A 21,443-nucleotide genomic window follows, 5' to 3' on the forward strand; every position below is an offset into this window, starting at 1 on the left:
AAAGCCCTTTTGAACGTTATCCTCTCTCTACTTCCTTCACATTCTCGCGGTTCTTCACATTACCAGGAGAATACGAGAAGAACAGGAATCCTTTGACCTTTGTTTTCTGGGTTGTGTTTAGTAGTTTCACCTGGGTTGGCTTATGATCTTTCCAGTGGTGGTAGTTAGAATCTGGTTGAACGTGAGATTAATAGGAATCCTCTGATTGATTGGGCTTTTTTAGTGGTTTAGCATATAGAGGCTTTTGATTTTGCAAGTGGTATAACACTTAGATTCTGCTTGATTAGGTGTTTAAAACAAGGATGCCTTGAGAAGAGCCTTCAGTAGTTTGAACTGTATCGGTCCTCAATTTTTCAAAGTGGCAATTGTTAAGAATCTGCTTGAATAGAGGTGCAATATACTCCCTCCGTTCCATATTAAGAGTCCATTATGAAAAGTCGTGTCATTTTTCAAATAAAAAAATCAACTACTTTCGTGTATAATTTTTTGAATTTTTTCGCACCAAATTAAAGTACTAATCGAGATCTTTAATATGGTGCGAAAAAATTTGAAAAATTATGCAAGGAAGTAGTTAATTTTTGATTTAAAAAGAGGCAAGAGAGAGAAAGTGGGACTGTTATTGTGGAACGGAGGGAGTATATAGTAAGAGCAAAGAATAATTGAAACAATAAAAATATAATTAAAAAAATAGTGTGACACTTTCAGTAAATAAAGAATAAACAATTTCTAAAGAATTTTTTTTAAAAATTGATTATACACCATTATTAATAACCAAGGGTAATATAGTAAAAAATCAACTCATAATTCATTTTCATTCCATATCTTCCAAACACTACTCATGCTTCAAAATGCATTCTGCACATATCATCCAAACACTCTATAAAAATCAAAATACATTCTGACCACAATCCAAAAAGTCAAAAAGCCAAAAAATTAAAAATAAAAAGCCAAAAAGTAGCCTCCCAAACACCCCCTAAGATGAGGCTACGACTATTGGAGAAACTTTTTGGTATACAGGAGATACCAAACATCCTTGGTATCCCCCGGTTTATTTCTCATTTTTCGGCCATTTTTCAATCATAATTGGATGATCGGTTTTGTTCATTTTGTAGAGTTCGGAGAGAACATTAAATATATCAAAAATCGTGTTCATTGAATTTTTGTAGATCAATGATCGGCATACGTGAAAATTGAAGAAAACCAAAACTAGATCCAAAATCACACCGAATTGGAACCCAATTTTGTTTTTTTTTCTTTCAATTTTCATGTGTGCCGATCATTTATCTATTAAAGTTCGATGAACACGATTTTTGGTATGTTTAAGGTTCTCGCCGAACTTTACAAAATAAACGGACCCGATCACCCAAATGTAATAGAAAAATGACCGGAAAATGAAAAATAAACCAGAGGGAATACAAAAAGTTATCTTTGATTTTGAATAATCAAGTCCACGTTTGAGTGCGGAGATACTCCCACCATGTGTCATCAATACGAAAATTAAAAAAAGATTGTGTTCAAATCTTAACGAACTTTTAATGCAATGGCCAACGCGTCTCTCTTCCCTTTCGAGAAGTTTTTCAGTGCCGGGTGGGCACCGGCCACGTCATGCCGAGCACCATCTCGGCCGTCCTTAGACGGTCAGATCTGTTTGGATAATTTTTTAGTATAAAATTACCGAAACACCCTTCAAATCCAAAACACGTTTGGACGCCCGATATGCGTGCTCGACACCACCTGGGCGTGCTCACCCCGCACTGAAAAATTTCTCCCTTCATCACCGGTCTCAGCTCCCACTTCCTTTCTCTCTCCGTCAATTTAGTGAAAAAGCCAAACACACTTTCTCTTCTCTCTCTAAAATGGTTTCCACATACTCAATTTAGGTATCCATCGATTGTCCAGATTCCATAATTCCCCATTTGTTTCTCCTCATACCAAAGAGACAAAAGAATCCGATGTTTTCATTCAAAGACAAGATTACAGACCAGATCTCTAGCCTCTTCTCCTCCTCCGATTCACCGCCTCCTCCTTCTCAATCGCCACCGTTAGATCCACCTCAGGTAATCTCCTACTATCTTCCAACCTCCCATGAAAGCAATTTAGAGCTAGACATGATATATTTGTTTTGTTGAAAATTGATTATAGTATCCCTTAATTTGGAAAATCACGTCTATCCAAACGGATCCTTTGTTTTTGCGGAGGTTTATGGGTTATATTGTGCGTATATGCGAAATTGTGTAATGAAGTTCGTTTAGCTTAATTGATTCTCTCATCAGATTCATAATGGGGTTTGATTCTGATACATGTTTTCATAGGAAACTTGATCTGTAAAATTTTTGGACACGTATTGTTGTGAAGGTGATATTTAAATGCTCAAAACTCAATTTTGTAAAATCTATTGAACAATTGCTTGAGTTAGCTGTTCGAAAAGTGGATACAATTGGCTACTTCTTTGAATCCGGATCAATGTTAGTCTCTTTCTTTTGACTTACTGGCCTCTTTGTTTAATTTTACCTATACCAAAGGCACATCTTATAGCATAAGAAGTTGCTTAGGTTACAGGTTACTCATGCCGCACATCATCAATGGTATTTTACAGCTCATGTTTTGTGAATTTTATGTGCGATGAAGATTTGATCCTGATCGAAAAAGTCCCAACGAATGCAGGATATGTGGTGCCCTTGGATATATAGTCCAATCGCATGCTATAATGCAGGCGGAGAATGGAGTGACTGGTTAAGAAGTTGTTATATACGTATTACTTAGATAACTGTTTTTTGTTTACCTCCGTTGTGTATGCATTTTCAAATCTCAACCTCATGAGTTATGAATATGGCATTTCAGCTGGCCAGCTGGGGAAAATTATGGTTTTATAATTTTCTTACCACTTTAAATTCACATGGTAGTAGACAGCTTGTGATTTGTGTTTAATTCCCTATCTCTGAGGAGGATCTATTTCTGAATTAAATTGGGAATTTATGTGGATTAGAGTAAAACTAATGCATTACTCACCCTAGTCTTTCGCTTTCTAAGTCACTATATCTGTTATATAGTTCCAGTGTCGAGAACTCGCAGTTTTAAGTGGATAAATAGGTATAATCCAATCCGAGCTTTATTACCTCATTTAGGTGGTTGTTGATTGGTCCTCTAGAATGTGAAGTTTTCCTGAAAAAGATGGGAACTTTTGACACATTTTCGGCTCATCCATTCTAATTTTGATTATGGCTGTCATTGTAACACTGGGTTTCAAATGTGTAGGCCAGGCCACATTCTGAGGGTAAATCTTTGTCTTCAATCTTTACCTCCATTCTCCCCTCATCGAGCTTTGCTGGGTTCCAATCTAACAATCATACGGATGATATCAAACCAATTCAATCCCCTCCTGTTAAATGGAAAAGTACAAGCATACCGTGGCTAGATAAACATGGCTATGAGGAATGTGATCATGAATGTGAGAATAAAGGAACTCCAAATTCCCATGGAGCGGGTCAAGAACAGGGGACTGGGAGGAGTGCTGAATGTGAGAACAAGGGAGCAGACCTAGACTCTGGGAGAAGCACTAGCAGTTCAGACACGTTTGAAGATGCAACCGAATCACATAATGTGGAGAGGTCTATGCCATACCTCACAGAGGGGTCTTCTTTCATTACTTTGGACTTGTACGAGTTTTTGCTGTCGTCTCTTCCCAATATAGTCAAAGGATGCCAATGGGTCTTGTTGTATAGGTAATGTTTTCACTGGAATCATGTTCTACCCTGGATGTGGTCTTGTATCCAGTTATTTGGTCTTGATATATATTCTTTCCACTGAAGGGCAGTACTATAAAACATGGTATATCTCTCCGTACACTTATTCGTAGAAGTGCTGATCTTGCTGGTCCTTGTTTGCTGGTATGTATCTTATTTATCAAAGTTTTTCTAACATTGGGAGTTCTTGAGTCTCTCCATGTAAACTAGGGGGTGGTGGTTTCGTGGTTTTAATATTGGAAATGGAATGTCTAAATTGTGTTCACAACTTCTAGATTGTTGGAGATAAACAAGGAGCAGTTTTTGGTGGGCTGTTAGAGTGCCCTCTGAAACCTACCCCGAAGAGAAAATACCAAGTAAGTTGCCTATTATTATTGTCACATGAATGATAGTTACAAACAAAGAGGCACCAGTTTTATAAAATTGTGCTATTCTCATTTCCCTCTCCTTTTGGTATTTAAAGTATGCTGACAATGAACTATTTTACCAATTGGTTTTGGTAGGGGACAAACCAAACATTTGTTTTTACAACCATCTATGGTGAACCAAGGTTATTTAGACCAACTGGTAAGCAATTTGTCTCTATGCAGCTATCAGCATGGCAACTGCATGATTTATGTTTTTCTCTCTGTTAAATGGTATCTATAGGCTAATCTACAGTTTATAAAAGAGGTGGTATCATGTATGCTATCCTTACTTGTTTTGGTAACTGAAATTTGGATAAAGAACTTTTAGGTGTTAGAATGTATGTCTTTTATACAATTTGATTGCTATAAATTGCTTAGTGTGTTGTGCAAGGTACTTCTACCTATAAATCTTTCAAACGGTTACACAATGGTCAAAATATATATGGCATTGGGTTTAGTGGTTAACACTCAATATGGTAACCTTAACGGTGTGGGTTTCAATTTGAGGGCAGCCACTCATTATGGCAAATGTTAGGTCTGTGTCTAGTCTACATTTCCCAAAGTTCCATTAATGAGATAGTTTACCCGTTTAAACAATTGTATAAAAAACTGGAGTAGTTTCCATTCAGCTGATGCGTAAATGAGTGGCAAAAATTTGTCTATGTGAGGATTTTTGTAGATGGAAGTGTGTGTGTCTAGACATCAATTTTACTGATGGAACGGTTCAATAGCTTGTTTTACATTGTTTGATCCATTTCTTAGCAGCTTAAGCTTTTTGTGAGAATTGGTTGGTTGATATGGTATCAGAGTTGTTGAGAGAGGCCTTAGGTTCCAGCCCTCAGTTTGCATTTGTTTTCCGTATTCATTCTGCTTCTTCTTTCCGTGTTCTGTTTTGCTCTAACAATGGATATTGATGGAAGGGTGTTGAATAACTTGATATACTTTGTTAGACCCATTTACTAGCAGCTTAAACTTTTGGGACTATTCATAACTAAAGATCATGATGGAGGTAGTAAGTTCTCTTCTAATTTAAAATTACAATAAGCCTTAAATATGGTATGATCGATTTAGAACTGAACTTGGATTACAAGTTGCTGTGGTTCTTCCAAGCATGCACCCGTGAAATTAAGACGTGCTTACTACTTAGAGCCATAGATCCACATATATCCATACTACATTACACATTTAAGGAAAACATTGTCCATATTCAGTGATGAATGGATGCTACATCTAGATTTTCCGATTCCTTGTCAACCATATAAGTTGTGCACGCTTCAGTAATCTTTCAATATTTCAGTTACATTTTGGATAATATCTCCAAGTTCTTTTTCACCAAAATGGAACAGTATAAGTAGTGTATCATGTGGAGTTCTGGCAATATAACTTCCCAGCATTAGGCCTTGATTAATTGCAGAATGACGGTCCTCATAATATGCACAGCTTGCTCCAATCTTTCAGCTTGGATGTTGATATTGATTTAGCCTTATCAAAGAGAAAATGCTGGATATTATATTTAACAATTTCGGAATGGTTAATTTGTGGAGTTCATATCACGCTATCGTTGCATCCCACATGACTATCCTATTTTTGTATCTCTTTAGTCACACAACGATCATGTGATGTTCGGTTCAGGTCACTAGCACAGGCCCAACACAACATGCTCTTCACTCTTTAAAATCTGTAGTAGGCTGTTTTCATGATTTAAACCTAATGTGCCTCTCCTGTTTGAACAGGTGCCAATCGGTATTTTTACTTGTGTTTGAATGACTTACTAGCACTGGGTGGAGGAGGGAACTTTGCCTTGTGCCTGGACGGAGAGCTGTAATTTCTTTTTCTCAGAAAACATGTCATTTGCAGTTCCTTCCATTAGTCTACTTTACTGACCAGTGTGAAATGCACATTGACTCTTGAGATTTCTGTGAAATAGGTTAACTGGAACAAGTGGACCTTGTGACACGTTTGGGAACTTATGCCTGGCTCACAGCCAGGAATTTGAATTGAAGAATGTTGAGGTACTGCTCAATTATCGTTAACCTTCTGCTACCGAATTTCACCACTCTAAATGATTGCCTCTTACTTTTTGTGTTTTCGTATGAAGTATTAAGACGATAACCGCAAAGTATAAAAGTCAAGAAATGAATAGTTTAGAAGAGTTAGGTAACTCAATAAGCCCCACTTACCTTGGAGCTGGGTTGGCTCGGCTTCACGGATCTGGTTTCTCCATTTGGTTCAATAAAAAGTAGTCTTAGTTAATAGGCCAGTATGTCCTTTTCTTGCTGCCTCACCTATGTCCTCCTTGGATGGACTTGGGAGTTGTGTTTCTTTTAGCAACCTCATATATCAATCAAATTGCTGCACCTCGGGGTATCATGTATGTTGGTCAGATTTGAACATTGCAGAAATTTTCCTTAAAAGTTGCTCATGTCCATCATCGGTTAGTCCTTTTAGTGAAGCGATTGGAAGAAAAGATATAAAAGGGTTTCAGGCGTCAACTGCCTTTCATGGTTCCACAGAACGATTGAGTTTTTCATGATGATTATTGTTCGGTAAAAGTGATTGCGATTTTGTTTGCAAATATTTTCAGTTTGTTCATCAATCATCTCTGTGGTTTTTCTTTGAGAGTCTGAAACATGACAAGAAGAGATTTTTGAATGAAGGCAAGAGGGTAATTCCACATACCAACTCACCTAGGCAATCCCTGACTAGGGAGAGGCATATAGGTAAAATGAGCATCATCGCAAATAGGTAAAATAATTGAAACATAATCAAATTGCTTATCTTTTCTATTTGTTTCCTTAAGAGTTCTATGATTTGGAATCTTTGGATCTTAGTGTGTACTATCATTTACATATGTTGGTTTGATCATCGAGTCTATCTGAACTATGTATCGCGCAAATGAGAAATAAGACCTCATGGAATGGAATGTGCTTTAATCATATGATTTTCTCCCTGGAATTAGAATTTTTTGGGGTGTACCATCGGCTTGAGTCAATCTTAATCCATTTTTTTCATTCCTATCCTTGCAGTTATGGGGGTTCACACATTCGTCACGCTACAGTATTTGACAAGATGCGAAATCTGCTTCAATATGTAGCTTATTTGTATCTTTCTGATAAATACACAGTTTATTTGCATCTTGCTAATATTCGTTATCCAATTCCTTATTCTTTTGTATTGTAGTTTCAGATCTCTGGCATCATAATAGGTAGTTGTATCGGAGCGGCTTTTGTTCAGCTATAGAACATTGTTTTTGTAATGCGAAAATGTATTTTGATGTCTCTTGTTTTGGTTAAGCTCGTGCTGTACTGAAATGAACAAATTCCCTGACCGGGTAGTTTTTCGGGCACTTTTATCCCGGCCTGAAATTGTAGCTGAAGGCGCGGTTGTGAACATCGAGACTTTTGCTATGTCAAAGAGGCTGAAGACTACTTGGAATAGCTTGAAAATCCTTTGGGTATGGTATTCACTCAAGCAAACCTTGTGTTTGAAGGGAAGTTAGACATTTGCACTTCATGTTAGATGATTCTAGGTGTGCGTTGGGAACTAGAGTCATGACCAATGGAAGCTCATATTGAAGATGAGTTATTGCATGAGGGTAATGGTGATCAAGAAAATGTAGCCACGTGCCTAATTCGGTGCTGCATAATAAACAATTCTATGTTTTATTGAATTATCTTGAGTCTTGTTGTCCAACTTGAGGACAAGTTGTTTTCTTTAGGGAGGGGGAGTCCTGATGTAGTAGAATTGAGGGAATTTAGGTCATTTTAGCATCATCTAGTGTTAGTAGCGTTCTTGAGTATGTAAAGAGGTTTCTAGAGTCTTCATTATCAATCTTTTATCATTTTAGGGATTTTCTTAATTTCCGTTCTGCTAAGGTTCTTATTTTTATGTACTTATTTTTTGCTTTATGAGACAAGTCATTCTCTCATAATACATCACATTTAATTCAGAAAATAAGTATTTATTTGAGTTGGAACACACAATCTATTTTTGATTTGGTTGCATCAGTAAGGAACTGGTGGGAATACCATTGCATGTGAGCTAGGGCATAAAAGAAGTACCATTGTAAATTTGTAATTAAAGAGCAAAAAGGCGGAGAAAAAACGAAAAACGAAGGACTGGTTTTATGGAGATGACTCGACCTATATTTGACCAATTCATATTTAACCCGTCTAGCAAAAGTAAACATTAGCCCTTAAGCCTGCCCAACCTGCATTTGTAAGGGTTTTGGGATTAAAATTTAGGCCCATACGATGATATTGAATCATATTCAATTTGCCCATATGCAACTCAGGACCCATCTCAACCCATTCAAACTCGTCCGGTTGCCACCTCTAGAATAGGTACCACCAACCGAATTCCACGTATATTAAACTATCGCTTTTCCTTCTAATTGTCGTCGTTGTCTTCTTTTTTTTGGCTTATCGAGGGCATCCGAAACATTTTGCCTCAACTAATTAATCCCTCAGGTACTTGCAGTCCCCCCATCTCACATGTACCGGGTAATTACCGCCTAAGCCCTAGGGGTAACCTCAAGGGAAGTGAGTTATGGAATTTCCCCGTAGTTGTCTTTGATAAGATTACATGATATGCTGTTACTTTCTTCTAAAAAGTGTTTCAAAATGATCCTCAGACATGAAATGAAACTCATCTATCATTGTCATCACATCACAACTTGGCGTAAACTCAACCCGAACTGCATAAAAACTCAAACCATAATCGCGGAATCATCTCATGTTTCTCTGTTTTTTTTGGCAAATCACCATCAAGTTAATTGTACTAGTCGATGCCATTTAGCATAAATGCTGCCAACCCTGTGCACTTCTTGACCAGATAGCATCCTCCCAATGCCCAGAATAAAGTTCATCTTTTTTCCCCACAACATCAGAAGATCATAAGATCTTAGGTTCCGACGTACCGATCGAAAAGTTAGTGCTTAGTGCATCTGAATTTTGCCAAAACTGTTAATATGGAAGATCTGTCTAGACTCTAGGGATATGGCCTTGCCAGTTAGGGGTATAATTAAAGGTTGGTTTAGTGATTGCAGTAGTTGTTGACCAGAATAGCACAAATAAAATTGCTGAATTTCATATGGTGGACCGAGCGATATTCTATTCAAAGAGGGGAAAAAAAAAGATAGAGAGACATCGATATGTTCTTCTTTTGTCAAACACAAGCACGAGGACGGTTGGTCCTGAGTTTTTTTTTTGATCGACAAAAAATGAGTTGATGGCATGAACAAGAGCACGAGGACTGTTGGTCCTGAGTGATGACATAAACTCGAGAAAGTTTCACACAGCCTGCAGATTATATAGTGCTGCTGCGTATCTGCCCCTGGACGGGAAATCCAGAAGCTCTAGACTTCGTTTGCTTCGTTCATTTGGATGAATATGGCTTCTCTGCAGTCTATGTTTGGACTGTAGAGAGCGGTTCAGACAATCTCAGTCGTCCAAAAGTATTTTGAACGGTTAGATTTTATCGAAAGACTATTCACGAGAATAGTATTTTATTCACGCGAATAGTTTGTTTTAAATCTGAACCTTTGATTGAAGAATTGAACGGACAAGATTAGACTGCAAAGACTTCTTTACAGTCCAACTGCAGAGAAGCCGGATCCCATTTGGATGGCCCTCAGCCCTGTCCGGACGGTTGATTACCACCAAGTGGTTGTCTTAATAGCAAAGTACGTACTTTGAGTTTCTCCCTCAATGTTTAGGTTCAAGCCTGCATACTCGCTTAGTCGGACTAAAATATATTCTCTATCTCTCATGCCACGCAATGAGATTTTATCTTCAGCATTGACATAAGTACGATAAATCTCATGCAGATAACTACGTGGCGCCAAGTACGATGTCCCCCGACGGATGTGCGGTCAAGATAGAGGGCAAGTTGATTAATTTTGGTTTAATGGAAGACAAGAGGATGGTCCCGCTCAACGATTCTGTACCAATAGAGCTTAGGGATTCGCAATGACCTTGTCTGATCAAAGGGGTTTGAGGAACTATTTAAAGGTGGGTTTCTGATGCAAAGTTACCTAGGATATGGGTCACTTTTGAGGGGAACCCTATGTGATTGGTGTGTCTTTTGACACCAAATTTCCTATCAAAAAGTTGGAAATTTTTTTGGCATGAGGTTTGCTAGTACACCATATCTTTATCTTTTATGCTGTCGAGATATGAGCTAGTGGGGGTGTTTGCGGTAGTTTTTCCTTAGATTTTAAATGGTTGATTTTGCTTCAAATTCTAAATTTTAAATTTTGGAGAAGTTATAAAGATTGTTTGCTGCAATTTTAAATTAAATTGTGGATTAAACGTTATGGATGTTGAGAAGTGTTTGCTTTAAAAAAAAATTGGAAAATAAGCCTTTTGCGTTGAATTAGCCTATTTTGTCCTCGACCAAGGGGTAATTGATAGAATTGTAAGAAATATTTTTGTCTTTATGCAGGTGATTTCTAGAAGTTTCTCCTAGAATTTGTAGCAAACACTCCATTGCAAATTTTTAGATTTCTGAATCCCATAATCTGTTCTTAGAATTTTTCGCAAGGGTACCGTGTGTCTTTTAATTATTGGAGACTGTAGTATGTTTCCACAAGTACAACCAACAATTTCCCTCTTTATACTAACAATGCACTAAAACATGTATATACTAGTGTTTGTCCGTGCCTACGGCACGATGCACCCCGATTGGAATTGCCCGTGCCGAAGGCACTTGCTGCTAGTGGCTGAAACACTAAATTGACTCATTAGTGTGCATTATGTGATCCTCTTCTTAGTGGCACGAAAGAGAATTACTCGTGCTTACGGTACTCCCTAACTAAACTTTTAAGCTAGCTACAAAGAACTATCAATTTGCGTATAGGGTTTTGGAATTGGAAGATCGGTGGCATTTGTGCAATTACTACAAAGAATGTGGGCACTTACATTACATTTGCCAAAGTTCCTTTGTACAATTACTACAAAGAATGTGGGCACTTACATTACATTTGCAAAATTTTTTGTCAACCCTTGGATCAAATGAATTTCAGCCATTTTTTCAACTTGTGTTTGTGTGGTCCCCATACCCTTGTGTTTTATTAGGTAGATATTTTGAATTGTTCATATATTCCATTGAATCCTTTATCTCAATAATCTAGTTTAGATTCTAAAAATGATTCTTTTCGAGAAGTATAGTTTCTTCCCGAAAATAAACTTTCAACAAAATATAATCATTAGAAATATTTTTGAACGGATGAGATCGCTCTGCAGTTCAATCACACAGAGAAGCCTTTATAGGTCGAGAAGATTAGGGAAATGCTGGTATTCAACTTCACGCTTAATTAAGGAAAATGATTTTGCCACTCCCTTTTTTGTTAATGTCACTCCCCTGTAAGTGCAAAAGAGTAGCGTTAATAAAAAAGGGAGTGACAAAATCAGTAGCCTTAATTAAAGGCAAATGGAAAAGAAAAAATAAACCTTCGCATTTATCAGTAAACAAGGGAAGTGAAAAACATTGTGTGAGTGTATGTTAGTTCTCGGGGCAGATTGGAGTAAGATTCGGCACTAATTTTATCCGAAACATTAACATGACAAAGTAGATAATGTACGAGACAATTTGTTCCGTCGCACACATGAATTATTTCCGCCAACATTTAATTTACACGTAGATAAACACATTTTCTTGCCTATATAGTGTGCGAGGGAATCTAGTCGTTCCAATCCCATTCTTACAACCAAACCGACAACTAATTTGTCACATCGTGCATGGGAGACGGGAGTCATCGATTTGATGATCAGAAATGTTCTTTGTAGAGAGCAAGTTGAAAAGAATAAACGCACATGATATCAGTCAATGGACTCAATTCACCAACTACGATCGATATTTCAAAGCATAAAGCTTTGATATTGACATTAACAAATGAACTCCAGATACAGATACATAAACGGGGAGTGTACTATATACTATGCTAGATGTCATTTCTTGTTTCACCCTTTGCAAGTTTTCGAAAGCTAATGCCAACGGGACAATGCCGTAGTCTCTTGACTAGCAAACGTTGAGGAATAAAGCTGGATCCGGATTGCGATTAGACCAACTTTAGATGGGACGTCCTCGGCCAAGATTGGGAGATGCTGTCAAGCAGGGGTGCTCGGCACTGTTGCCGAAGCACCCAATCCGGCCGTTTATCTCGACAATCGATGGCTCAGAGCTTTGCCTAACAATCGACCGCTCAGATTTGTACACGCTCAGATTCAAACCGAGCCGTTCGTGCCGAGATGAACGGCCAGATACCGCTTGGCACGTGGTGCTCAGCAGCATCCCATGGTCCCCCGACCGCGTGCACTTTTTTTTAAAATTTTTTTGCCAACATGGTGACAAACTTTCATTGATAAAAAAGAGTATAACAGTATGTTAAAGAGGATGATTATTGTTTCATAGAAGATCTAAAAACCAATCAGGAGATCTAACCTTCCGAATACGGATATCAGAACCTCATGAACCTGAAGTTGCCAAAATGTGCGCAACTACCCTCGCCAATATACGAATTAAGAAGAAAATCACAAACCTAAACCGAACAACTTCGCAGCGAGTATCTTCGATGACAGCATCTACTTTTCATAGGGCAAGGCCATACACTGATGGCAAGTCAATCCAAACGATCTGAGTCTTATCGGACCAACCCTGCCTCCGCTTTGTTTCATCAAAGGACCATCACCACCACTTTTATCGAAGACTGAAAAAGCATCTCGATGACAAAGGAAAAGTCAAGAGAAAGAAAAAGAGGAGAAAACACCAAGAAACTCTCAGATATGAGATTGAGAGAGAAAACCCCTCACTTGAAAGGAGGAATTATTGGAAACGAAAAAAAATCAGTTGTGAAGAAGGAAAACATCCATCAAGGGTCAAGCTTAAAAATAATGCATTTAACGAAATAATTTTTTATACAATATGAATATTATTTGATAGATCTCGGTGAGATTTTTTGAACAGTGAAGAAATATTTCAATACTTAGTTTTTAACTTTAGGATACCACGTACCAATTTTAGTTTTACTAAGACCTATGAGGGGGAGACTCTATAAAACCGGCAAGGAATATATGGTTGTTGCTTGGTCAAACCAATTAAGCAATTATTCCAATTTAAGTCCAACCTTAGCTTAGACTTGCCATGTCAGCAAGGTGCCACGTAGGATAAACCTCCACGTGTTTATCCTCCACGTGTCAAACCCCACGTAGGCAAACAGTCAAATGAATGGTCCAGCGAAAGTCTCTGGTTTTGCCCCTCTATATCGTTTCTCTTAGCTATATATGCATAACTAACTCTTGTTACTTAGTTTAAACTTTAAACCGATCTCTCTCTTTCTTTCTCTCTCTCTCTCTCTCTCTCTCTCTGCCCATATACCTGAAACGTTTCTCTCTAGCTAGACCCTCATTCTTATGAAGGTTCATCCTTAATTGGTTTCAGTACGTAATGCATGCAGTTGCAGCTTAAAGAAGGCCCTATCCATGAGAACACGCAGTATTATGTTATGTATTGGGGACTTGTAAAATAGGATAGAGATTAAAGGCTTTGGGGTATGTATAGTCTAGCTTCGAAAGGAAATTACGATGCTTTGGAACGTGGTTAATCCGCCGAAGAACCTTCCGGCTGTAATTTTCTCACCTTTGAAACCTCTTCGCGAATCTGTGTTCATGCATGGTCATGTCCTTATCATTAACAAGGGAAAAAAAAAATTAAACCCAAAAAAGAAGATCGAGAGGAAGAGCGATCGGGTTCGTTCATAGCTACATGCATGCATGCCATGTCCAAGTTTATCCAAATAAATTCCCGTGAAAATTCTCATTGGTTGTCCAAGCTAGTTTGGACATTTCATGTATTTTGCATACTTGCACTATACCATGAATACAGTTCTTTGCTAATGCTGCGCGCCATTTTTATTTTTTGTATTTGGGTTCCTTAGTTCCTCCAGCTCGTCAGGTGGTTTTACTTTGGAAATAAAGGTACGTACACACACAGACACCAGACAAATATTCGAATAACAAAAAAAAAAAAAAAAAACTCTGACCACTAGAAGTTTGTCTCGTATTGCCTATGCCCTATGTAGTGGAATTTGTTGCTCGCGACTGGTCTACGACCAAAATCCAAATCATTCGCGCGTCTGTGCCCTTTGAAGTGTTACTTGCATTGTGTTTTTTCCTCTTATTTTCTAGACATATATGCATTATGTATGTGGGAGTGTATATATGATCTTCAGTTTTTTTTTTTTTGCTCTATATACTCTCCATTTCCATGATCTAATTGTCCTCCTTCTTTTGCAGGAAGACATTTCAGGCCTAAGTACTGCTCAAACTCTTGAATTATGTGATCCTGAAGTACTATTGTTCCATGACCCACTCCAAAATTCAGAAGTTACTTCCACTTCTAATTGTTGCCAAGAAGATACTGGTCACTTTTTCAAAACCACAGACAAAAATGGCACCGAAATTACCGCGGCCACCACCGACGGTTGCAGCCTCCCTGAATTAATCTTTGACAATGACATTTATGTATCTACAGATTTTGCCCTATCATCTTTCATACCACCAATATTTCCCAACAATTACCAAGAAGACCAACTGTCTTTGCTTGACCAATCTCAGTCCTTATCACAAGAAGCTGCTGTTGTTAATGGGCTTCCAGCTTATCCTCCTGATGACCATTTTGCCCCCATTGTGAGGCCGGGGCCTACAATATTAATGCCTTCCCTTTTGAAGGAGGGATGCTTGTCCTTGATGCCAGCTAATTCTTACATTAGGTTGAGCTCTTTTCTTGGGTCTGCAAATACAGTAGTGGGACCATATTTACCATGCAATTTGAGTAGTGCAGTACTTTCTGATGATAATTCTGGGATTTTCAATGGGAGTACTGACTATGTGGGAACTAGACTAGTTCAGAATCAAGACTTGGAAGTACTCCAAGGAGATAATGGTGGAATTTTCTCTTCAGATCCTTTGCCTGGGATTTACGACTCTAGTGGACCTTTGCCTGGGATTTATGATTCTAGTACTGTGCTACAGGTATTTCTTCTACAATTCCTCTTTTAATTTTCGCAACAGATTATCACCATGGTACGGGATGAAATTAGAAAAATCTTAAACAACATGGACAAAAATTAGTTGTATAAGCTATAGTCTAATTAAAAGGGGTTTGATAGACTAAACAGTTATTTTGGTTGCGGGCCGGTACAAACTTTGGAATCAATTCAATCCTTGTTGTTCAACTCAAACGGCTACTTCTATCTTCATGTTTTCTCGCAAGGTAGCAAGCATATTAGGAATTCCGCTTTCTTTTGGGAGGAGCTAGCGTAGGTATTGAGTGTATGATCTGCCAGAGGTTTTCCTATGTTCGGGCCGGCCCCATCTGTTTGGGGTATTCACAAAATCTACACCACATCACTGAATTCAATATATACTAAATGACCCATATCCACTTAAAAGGCTAAGTCTTATAAGCAGTGAGTCATTCAATTGTATATTCTCAATTTTTCCTACAATAGAAATTTTTGAATAGTGGTTTAGGTTAGAGAATCAATACGTCCTTCTGTTTCATTTCCTCTAGCTCCAAAGGTGAGTGCGGTTGATTGAAAAACTAGTCGACTTCCGAGAGACAAGTCCCTCTTTGAAGCCAAGCTCTTTTCTTGCTTTTTCTCTCGTTAGACACACGAAAGGCCGGGTGTACGAACGGATAATCTATCATCTTTCTGGCCGGTATACTCTTCCAAGAAGCAGTTACTCAGGAAGAGTACCACAATATCATTTGTTCTGGCTACAGCTCTCTGGCTCTAGACAACTTGCTAGTAGAATCAACTAATTTAGTTCCATAAAGCGACTAAGCGAGGCAGTTATCTTCCTAGTTCTGGCAGCTAAGGTACGTAGCTTGGCTTGCTGCTCTTCTTTCTTGAGAGAATCAAGCCAGGAGTTAAAAACCCGATACTCCTAAGGAACCGGAGCGAGCAAAATTCAGTAGAGGCTCTCGAAGAGGGGCTTTTGCTCTTATCATCTTTCGTCTTTGCATCTGCGATTGGCGTTGGGTAGTCTATACATTGCGAAAGCGAAATATATATACCAAGTTTACGCTTCTTTGTGTTTTGGTCATGGTAATTGTTTCAAGAAGGCCGCACTTAGCAATGAGAGACAACATGCTGTGAACGACGGCGGGAGTTCTACTCCGTTGGATACCGGCATCTCGAGCTTGGAGGATTCCGCAATCAAGGCTGCAGCCAAATGCTCTGTTGAAGAGAGGAAGGACAAGATCCATAGGTACTTGAAGAAAAGGAATGAGAGGAATTTCAGCAAAAAAATCAAGGTCTTTCTCTTGCTCTCCCAGCCACCTCTGTTACATAACTTCTTCTTTTTTTTGGGTAACAGGAGTGTCCAGGTCAGCTTACGCGCACCTCAACTAAATTCTCGGGGGAGACTAGCACTGCAACCCACCATCATGCTCCCCACTTAAATCATAATTTACTTCCAGGGGAAATCGATCCCTGCCATATTGCAGGAGCAGGTTTGCTCTTACCATTGGGGCAACCCATGGGTGGGTCTCTGTTACATAACTTACATGTACTTGTGTGTAGTTCAGGTGGCCTGTCAATAGATTGGGATTCAATCCGATCCGATCCGATCCGAAAAAATCTGAATCCAAATCCGATAACTTCAATTCTGTAATCCGAATACTAACCGGATCCAACTCACGAACTTAACAATAGCTAATTCTACGCAACTTTTTACCATGGAAAAGAAAAACCTTTGAGATGATTAATTTTAAAATAAGTACTCCATTGGGTTTAGAATAAAATATATATTATATATAAATATATAATTCGAATCGGGTTCGCATTTTTCATATTGGGATTCGTAGTGCTGAAATTGGATTTTCCCAAATTCTGATCGGATTTGAGTTAGTATTTCGGATTTGGATCCTATCGGATTCGGACCGTCCGAATCCGATCCATTGACAGGCGGCCTGTGTATGATTCATATGGATTATTTTCTTCATATGTTCATAAAAACTGCAATCTCAAATTTGTGGTTTATAAACTCCTCCTCAGTTGATAAAATTGAAAGTGGAAATTGCAGTATGCATGCCGGAAAGCCCTAGCAGACAGGAGACCACGAGTTAGGGGAAGGTTTGCTAGAAATGATGAATTCGTCTGCCATGAAACCCCTAGAGGATCTTATAATGGCAACAATGAAGAGGACACAGATGAAAACGTAAGTGACAGTGGAAGGGTGCATAGTATCTAAGAGTAAATGATACTAGTAGTCCTATATTTTACTCCCTCCGTTCCCTTTTGTTTGAACATCCTTCCAATTTGTTTGTCCATCTTCGATGCCCGTGCTGTCTTTCAATTACGAGATTAAATTCCTTCTGCTGGCAGCGGAAATTATGGGTTTTCCACCACCATCGTTTTGGGCCACACGGTGCATTAATTGCCAATCTGAACTGTTCATCTTGTAGGGCCTACAGAGTAGTATTCTCATTCAAAAAATTAGTTTCACCGGACATCGATTGGTATATCAAAATTAAAAATTTTGATTTATAAAACGGATGATCATGGAAGTTTAACTTGACAGGATCAGACCGTTTATTTTTTTTTATAAATTAAAATTCAACTATTGATTGATTTATCAATATCCCATCAAGTTGAATTTTTTACGTGAATATACTACACTATTGGTCCTACAAGATGAACGGTTCGGATTATGACAATAAACGCATGGTGGGATCCACAATGAGCAGCGGTGGAAAACCCACCGTTTCCGCCTTAATCTCATCAAGTACTTATATCTTTCGATCTAATGTTTTTCAGATTTTGGGAACTTTGTATAACAGAACTAATCGAGAATCATCAAAAACATCCACGTTGCATATTTTTAGAGACCCATGTAGAAAGATGTACAAACAAAAAAACTGGAACGAACGTCGAAAATAAACAAACAAATTTGGACCGAGGTTTTGCATGGAGCTTTCGTTCAAATGCCGTGTTTATCATCCTTTTTCCCCCCCTTCCTAGTCCATACAGGTCGTTGCGGAAGAAGACGGTACGGTGGATTCCTCGAATTTCTTTGCTCATCTCGGCGGTGTCGATTCCTTCAAATGCAACCATCCGACTCAATCTACTTGGATTTGATCATCAGCCGTATGCCAACCATTAAAAACCCGATCATCGGCTTTATACGACAATAGCAGTGGACTCGATCCCGTTGAACAGCACCATCTTCGACGAAAATCCTGACTTCGCCACTGCTCGATTTTGGACAACTCTTTTAAACCAGGATACGTGTGAATCATGGACTTTTAATAGTTGAATATATGGTTTTTTTGAGTAGCTGTTGAGTCACAATGTTTTTTTTATATTATTATTAGCAAAAAAAAAAAACTTTAAAAAGATAACAATATTTAATGAATCACAGGCATACTAGCAAACGCTATCTGAGAACCAAACTCAAAGGAATGCATGGAGACAACCATAACACCACAATGAAAAACAAAAGTGAAACATCCGCTGAAACAATCCAAACAACCAGAACAACTTAAGACCAAAAAAAATGAGAGAACCAAAACTCGAGAGAACAAACCGAAAGGACGAATGGTGCCCGAGAAAATTAGAAGATATTCTTTGGATAAATGGAGAACTCGGGGCAAGCTTTATTTGTGTTACTGTTCAAATAGTGACTCAGTATTGGCCCAGTAATTTGGGCTCATGGATTATTAACCCAAGGCCTGGACAATGCAGAATAAGTTTAGACGGATGTGGGCCAAGCTTCAATATCAACCTTGGACAAGGCCCTTAAAAAGCAGACGGCATACGGATGCGGACGCGATTTATGAAATAAAATTCATATTGAATACGAAATTAAAAGGATAAATTTAGATACGGCATATGGATGCGGACGCGATTTATGAAATAAAATTCATATTGAATACGAAATTAAAAGGATAAATTTAGATACGGCATACGGATGCGGACGCGATTTATGAAATAAAATTCATATTGAATACGAAATTAAAAGGATAAATTTAGATAGCAGAAATCAAATGAAGGCTAAAAGTCAATGGGAAGAAACATGCCATCTGCGTAGCTATAGAAGCAGCTGTTTTCTCATCTTCTATGTAATATGGGAGGGTGGTTTACATTTTATATCGTTGGATGATACATATTTTCCACCGTTGGATTGAAAATCCTTTTAAATGCCTTTGAAGTTATCCTTTTAACCAAAACCGATTGGAAATCTTTTAAGCTTATTCTTGCTTCCCTTTGACTGCCGATTTTTTTGGGTAATGATTTTTAATGCTGACTTTTGATAATAATTTTTGAAAGCTTGATTGGGTAATGGGATAGATTGGCGTTGATTTTTGAAAGCTTGATTGAATACTATTATTTTTAGTAATGAATTTCTACACTACTCTTATTTCTTGGTAGTGACATAAGGAAAGCAACATAAGGAAAATCATTTCCTTACGCAATAAGGTTCCTTATGCAATAAAGTGTTCCTACTTTTTCAAAATCATTTCCAAATTAACTACATCAACTAATATTGCTTCCCTTTGACTGCCGATTTTTTTGGGTAATGATTTTTTATGTCGATTTTTTTGTGTAATGATTTTTTATGTCGATTTTTGGTAATCATTTTTGAAAGCTTGATTGGGTAATGGGATAGATCGGCATTGATTTTTGAAAGCTTGATTGAATACTATTATTTTTAGTAATGAATTTCTACACTAAATTTCCCAAAACATTTCTACACTACTCTTATTTTTTGGTAGTGACATAAGGAAAGCAACATAGGGAAAATCATTTCAAATCATTTTCTTATGCAATAAGGTTCCTTATGCAATAACGTGTTCTTGCTTTTCCAAAATCATTTCCAAATTAACTACATCAACTAATCTTGCTTCCCTTTGACTGTCGATTTTTTTGGGTAATGATTTTTAATGCCGATTTTTGGTAATCATTTTTGAAAACTTGATTGGGTAATGGGATAGATTGGCGTTGATTTTTTAAAGCTTGAATGAATACTATTATTTTTAGTAATGAATTTCTACACTAAATTTTCCAAAATGTTTATACACTACACTTATTTTTTGGTCATGACATAAGGAAAGCAACATAAGGAAAATCATTTCCTTATGCAATAACGTGTTCCTACTTTTCCAAAATCATTTTCAATCATTTCCAAATTAACTACATCAACTAATAACCTCTACCCGAGCATAACCTCTAACAAAAAAGGCTTTTATTTGTTTTTCAGAGTTGTTTTACAGAGGGAAAATGCATCACTAAACCAGTCAATCCAGTTCTCTCGCACTGTCTTTCGTATTTTCCAGTTCTCTCTCTGTAGGTATCGCTCTACTATGTTCTTCACTTTCTATTTATTCCCCTTTTTTGTTTTGTTTTGTTTTCTATTTCAATACGTTTTACTAAAAGTATTTTTTTTCACTCACCCAAAAAAAATAATACCAAAAAACTAACTATTTTCTTTCACTCACCAAAACAGTGTATATTGAAAGTGCCTCATTACCTACAACTTATTGGGGCATAAAATTTGTTCTGCCCCGTTAACCCTCAAATGGGGCATTTAGTAAAAAGTGTCCCTTAGAACACGCCGCTTTAGCTGTGTTTTGTTGTAGTGATCATATGTGAAAAAAATCATGGTTACTTATTGCGACAATTTAAATTGCCCCAAAAGGGTTTTTTGTTTTTAAAAAAATAATACGTTTACTGAAAGTATTTTTTTCACTCACCCAAAAACGAACTATTTTTTTCACTCACCAAAACACTTACCTAAACTATTTTTTCCACTCACCAAAATACTTACCTATTCACAACAGTGCATACCGAGAGTGCCCCATTACCTACAATTTTTTAAGGCATGTAAAATTTGTTCTGTCCTGTTAATCCTCAAATGGGTCATTTAGTAAAAATCTGCCCCGTTGAATTCTTCAAATCATTAGTTACGGGTTTTTCTCTTAATTCGGAGCTTAGTGAGTTTCTATGTTAAATGCATGTGCACATGCATAGTCATTGTTGCGTTTTCGATCAAGCAAGTATTAACTTTGTGTTATCACGTATCTAATGGTTTATATTTTTCATCGTTGGATTGATACATATTTTTTACCATTGGATTAGTACATGTTTTCCACCTATATTTGGCCCGACCGGTTTCAACCCGTTTACTATTTGACCCACATTTGACCCGCGACTCATTTCAACCCGCCTAAATCCGTCCATTTGTCACCTCTAATCTCAACAATTGATTTTCAAAAAGTCTAAGTAGTA

The 21,443-nt window shown here is 37.7% G+C and overlaps 2 protein-coding genes across 5 annotated transcripts; both read left to right on the forward strand.

The window, feature by feature from the left end:
* The first annotated feature begins 1,779 nt into the window (after positions 1–1,779).
* Positions 1,780–7,428, forward strand: LOC131321708 (uncharacterized). The gene is made up of 8 exons (XM_058352603.1): positions 1,780–2,057; positions 3,256–3,722; positions 3,815–3,887; positions 4,019–4,099; positions 4,247–4,310; positions 5,884–5,971; positions 6,078–6,162; positions 7,177–7,428. The coding sequence occupies exons 1-8, from the start codon at positions 1,953–1,955 to the stop codon at positions 7,213–7,215; spliced, it is 1,002 nt and encodes a 333-aa protein (XP_058208586.1). The 5' UTR covers positions 1,780–1,952; the 3' UTR covers positions 7,216–7,428.
* Positions 7,429–13,529: 6,101 nt separating this feature from the next.
* Positions 13,530–18,452, forward strand: LOC131322123 (uncharacterized). 4 transcript variants are annotated; one of them, XM_058353294.1, is made up of 5 exons: positions 13,530–13,773; positions 14,443–15,180; positions 16,274–16,468; positions 17,239–17,373; positions 18,177–18,452. In XM_058353294.1, exons 1-5 carry the CDS (start codon positions 13,732–13,734, stop codon positions 18,291–18,293), a joined length of 1,227 nt encoding a protein of 408 aa, XP_058209277.1. In that variant the 5' UTR covers positions 13,530–13,731; the 3' UTR covers positions 18,294–18,452. The 4 variants fall into 4 exon arrangements, with proteins under 4 accessions (XP_058209277.1, XP_058209279.1, XP_058209278.1 ...); XM_058353296.1 differs by having other exon boundaries at positions 18,186–18,452; XM_058353295.1 differs by having other exon boundaries at positions 16,277–16,468.
* The last annotated feature ends 2,991 nt before the right edge of the window (positions 18,453–21,443 follow it).

The sequence above is a fragment of the Rhododendron vialii genome, chromosome 4a (assembly GCF_030253575.1).
Source record: "Rhododendron vialii isolate Sample 1 chromosome 4a, ASM3025357v1".
Classification (NCBI taxonomy): domain Eukaryota; kingdom Viridiplantae; phylum Streptophyta; class Magnoliopsida; order Ericales; family Ericaceae; genus Rhododendron; species Rhododendron vialii.

Coding starts and splice junctions, on each gene's coding strand:
- LOC131321708 (XM_058352603.1), top strand. CDS start 1,953: ATGTTTTCATTCAAAGACAAGATTACAGACCAGATCTCTAGCCTCTTC. Junction 2,058..3,255: donor CACCGTTAGATCCACCTCAG/GTAATCTCCTAC, acceptor TCAAATGTGTAG/GCCAGGCCACATTCTGAGGG. Junction 4,100..4,246: donor CCCCGAAGAGAAAATACCAA/GTAAGTTGCCTA, acceptor TGGTTTTGGTAG/GGGACAAACCAAACATTTGT.
- LOC131322123 (XM_058353294.1), top strand. CDS start 13,732: ATGCTTTGGAACGTGGTTAATCCGCCGAAGAACCTTCCGGCT. Junction 13,774..14,442: donor CGCCGAAGAACCTTCCGGCT/GTAATTTTCTCA, acceptor CTTCTTTTGCAG/GAAGACATTTCAGGCCTAAG. Junction 15,181..16,273: donor ATTCTAGTACTGTGCTACAG/GTATTTCTTCTA, acceptor AATTGTTTCAAG/AAGGCCGCACTTAGCAATGA.